Source organism: Natrix helvetica, assembly GCF_964273705.1.
Source record: "Natrix helvetica genome assembly, chromosome: 1".
NCBI classification, from domain to species: domain Eukaryota; kingdom Metazoa; phylum Chordata; class Lepidosauria; order Squamata; family Natricidae; genus Natrix; species Natrix helvetica.
This window is the reverse complement of record NC_138548.1, coordinates 123,334,101-123,337,506: the sequence shown is the minus strand read 5'-3', so window position 1 is coordinate 123,337,506 and position 3,406 is coordinate 123,334,101. Positions and strand designations below refer to the sequence as shown.

General features: G+C 37.8%; 1 protein-coding gene across 1 annotated transcript; it reads right to left on the bottom strand.

Annotated features, from left to right (window-relative positions):
• Positions 1–263: 263 nt before the first annotated feature.
• Positions 264–1,208, bottom strand: LOC309391359 (olfactory receptor 10K1-like; the record flags this gene model as incomplete). The annotated part of the gene is made up of 1 exon (XM_081951710.1): positions 264–1,208. One exon carries the CDS (start codon positions 1,206–1,208, stop codon positions 264–266), a length of 945 nt encoding a protein of 314 aa, XP_081807836.1.
• Positions 1,209–3,406: the final 2,198 nt, after the last annotated feature.

The following is a 3,406-nucleotide window of genomic DNA, read 5'->3' as shown; positions in this document are numbered from 1 at the left end:
CCACAAAAGATTCTTGACATTTTCCCCAGCCCTCCAGGCAGAGGCAAGCAGATCATCCTGTCACTGCCTCCTTTTCTGTTCTTAAACTGTAAATTAGGAGCAAATCAAAAAGGGAAAAATGGTTTTATTTCTTCTATTAAAAAAATACATAAGACAATAAGCCATGATATATACTCCAGGGAACATATCAACAAATGAGAAATTAAATTGTTTATGACTACAAACAAAAAGCATTTGCAGCATATCAAAATCACTTCTTCTGTTTAGAGCCTCTGGGGACAAAATGAACTCCTTAGCAGTTTTTGTATGGATAATTTAACTTCTTTATTTCTCAAGGTATAAATCAAAGGGTTCAGCAGTGGGGTTATAAAGACAAAAACGGTTGAGGTCCATGCCTCTTGACCCAGTGAGGAAGCCGTCTTAGGTCTCAAATACACAAAAGATGCACAACTGAAGTGGGTGATCACCACAGTGAGATGGGAAGCACAGGTGGAGAACATTTTTTTTCTTCCCAAACTGGAGGAGATCCTTAAGATAGCAGAAATAATATAGGCGTATGAAACAGAGGTCAGTAGGACTGTGCCCAGCAAAACAACAGCACATAAAAAGACCACCACCAGATGAGTCAGGTAAGTATCAGTACAAGTCAGGCTCAGCACAGGTGAAATGTCACAGAAAAAATGTTGGATTTCTTTTGGCCCACAAAAAGGCATCCTGAATATAAGGATGCAAATCATTAGAGATATATAGCAACCTGCTAGATACGATGCAGCTACTAGTTTGAAGCAAACCCTTTTCTCCATCAACACCTGGTACTGAAGTGGGTAGCAAATTGCTGCATACCGGTCATAAGACATAGCGACCAACAGGAAACAGTTGTTGGCTCCCAAACTAAAAAAGCAAAACATCTGCATGGCACATCCAACAAAGGAAATAGACTGTCTGCCAGTCAACAGAATGAAAAGAAGTTTGGGGACAGTGACAAAGGTAGTACAAGTTTCTGAGACAGATAATGCAAAAAGTAAAAAGTACATTGGACAATGCAGAGTCCGGTCAAGCAATATGACTGACATGATAGTGATATTGAAGGTCAGGATGGTGCTGTAGGTGAGGGAAAAAATCACAAAAAGTAAAGTTGGTTTCTTTCCAAGGATGGAAAAGCCCAGCAAGAGAAAATCGTTTACGGAGCTGTCGTTACTATTTTTCATACCAGATTTAAATTGTCTAGATTGTCAAAATAAAGGTGAGGAAGGTAATTTATAAGATGATCCTTCAATCATCTCAAATGAAACTAAATTGGATCTTTGCTTCAGTTTAGGGTTTTCATAGGAAAGGCAAGCATGCATGAAACAAGCAACTATATGTCAGCAGGGACATCAGCTAAAATAGCTTTCCTTGCGTATAATACACATAAATATTATAATAATATAAGGTGAAATAATATCAGACACTGAGCAATGTTCAGATGATAGCTAATGCCATTTCACCCACATTCTTAATATTTCCTCTTCATGTAGCTACTAGTCCTAAGTATCCATGTATAACATTCCTGCTTCAGCTACTATAATTATGCAAAAAAAAAAAAGAGGATTATTACCACAGATACAATCTTGCTCACATTTGTTTTCTGACGTTTAGTAGCACACTAAATAAAAACTTGATGAGACTGAGCCCAACTTTTAAAATATAGATCTGGTGACAGAATGATGCTTCATACTGATTGCCATCAGTGCCACAATCAGTGCTCCATTCTGAAAAGATGCCTGGTTCTCCACTGTTTCTCTATCAGGTTTTATGAAAGAACTCTTCTCCACTTGTTAATGACATTTTTGACTCGATCACAGAAACAGGGATAAAGTTGGCAGATTCAGCCACTAGAGCATATTAGAGGCTGATGCAGATACATCTGAGCTATCCTCAAAGCTTTATTTACAACAAATCTGTATTCAGTTTTATAAATATTCATAGAGATACTGATTTACTCTTTGGGAATATGTTCCCTTGATAACATAAGTGAGTTCACATTAGGAAAAAAGTAATTTATCTTTAGAAGCATGAAAACTTTTCTTTGTTGGGCAAAATACTACGGTGTATTCCCTTGGCTTCTCCCTGTTAAATGAGTAAAAGAGTAGAGACTCCTCCCGGTATAGCAAATAAGCCCTTTTAGGAAGCAGAATTGTAGATGCTATAAACTAAAGGAACTAGCACCTATTATTTGTTTATTGGAAAGATGGATTCAATACCAAGGTTTTAACAACAAGCATATGACAAGCAAATAACAAACCAAACATCAATGATACAGTGAAACATTAAAATAACAATCTATATCAAGCCAAGACAGCTCTTTCTCAAAAATAGGCTCCAATTTAGCTTTATTGTGACTGGAAACAGAATGCTTTGGAGCATTGCAGAACACGAATGCACCACTTTTCTGCAATCCTCAAAGGGGCTGCATCTTTTCCTGAGACCATAGGGCAGGTGCAGAGAGCAGCCACGCAACCTAGGAAAACCCTCTAGCAACAACTTCTAAGAGATTGTAGAAAAGTGCTGCATTTTGTGCCTGTGCGTGCTCTAAAGCAAGCACTGAAGATTCTGAACAAAAAGGGAGGGTGAGACGCCTTCCTTCATTGCACTTGGCATCTTTTAACTTTAATGTTTTATTCTTATTTCTTTCTTGTGAGATGCCTAGAATCTTTTTGAGAGTCTGATGGTGTACAAATCTAATAATTCTGTGATGACACCATCGAAGAGCACCATTTGCCTATCCCAGGTTGTTGGGAAGCACTTAGTATATGGATAAAATGCCAAATCCAAGCTAAACATCTAGTTGAGTGTGTGATGAAAAAAATGAACTGCAGATCCTTGTAGGTCACATGAAGCACATACAGCATATACTGTACATATAAAGTATATGGGATTGTAATTCTGTATGGCTACTACGCTCGTTTAAAAACCTGTATTTAAAGTGGCAACCAAAAATGTTTTTAAAAGACAGCTTAATAACTTTCCATTTTACTTGCTTCAAAACTGCTCAAAATAGATGTTTGCTTGTTGTTGTCATTATATTTAAAATTCTCAAAAATCAGCGAAACAAAACAAGCCCCAGAAAGTCAGGCTATGAATGACCCTTATCTATTCAACATTTAGTCATGCTGGCCAGATGACCACGGAGACGTCTTCAGACAGTGCTAGCTCTTTGGTTTTGAAACGTCGATGAGCACCGCCCCCTAGAGTCAGGAACAATTAGCATTCATGTGCAAGGGGAACCTTTACCTTTACCTATAATCAATAGTGACAAAATTGGTTTTGTTCATCATCAAAAGTGGAGTTAGTAAATAGGCTTTCTGAAATCATAGCATTATCATTTTGGGAGAGGGTTCATGACCAGCTAAAGGTCTGCACTGGA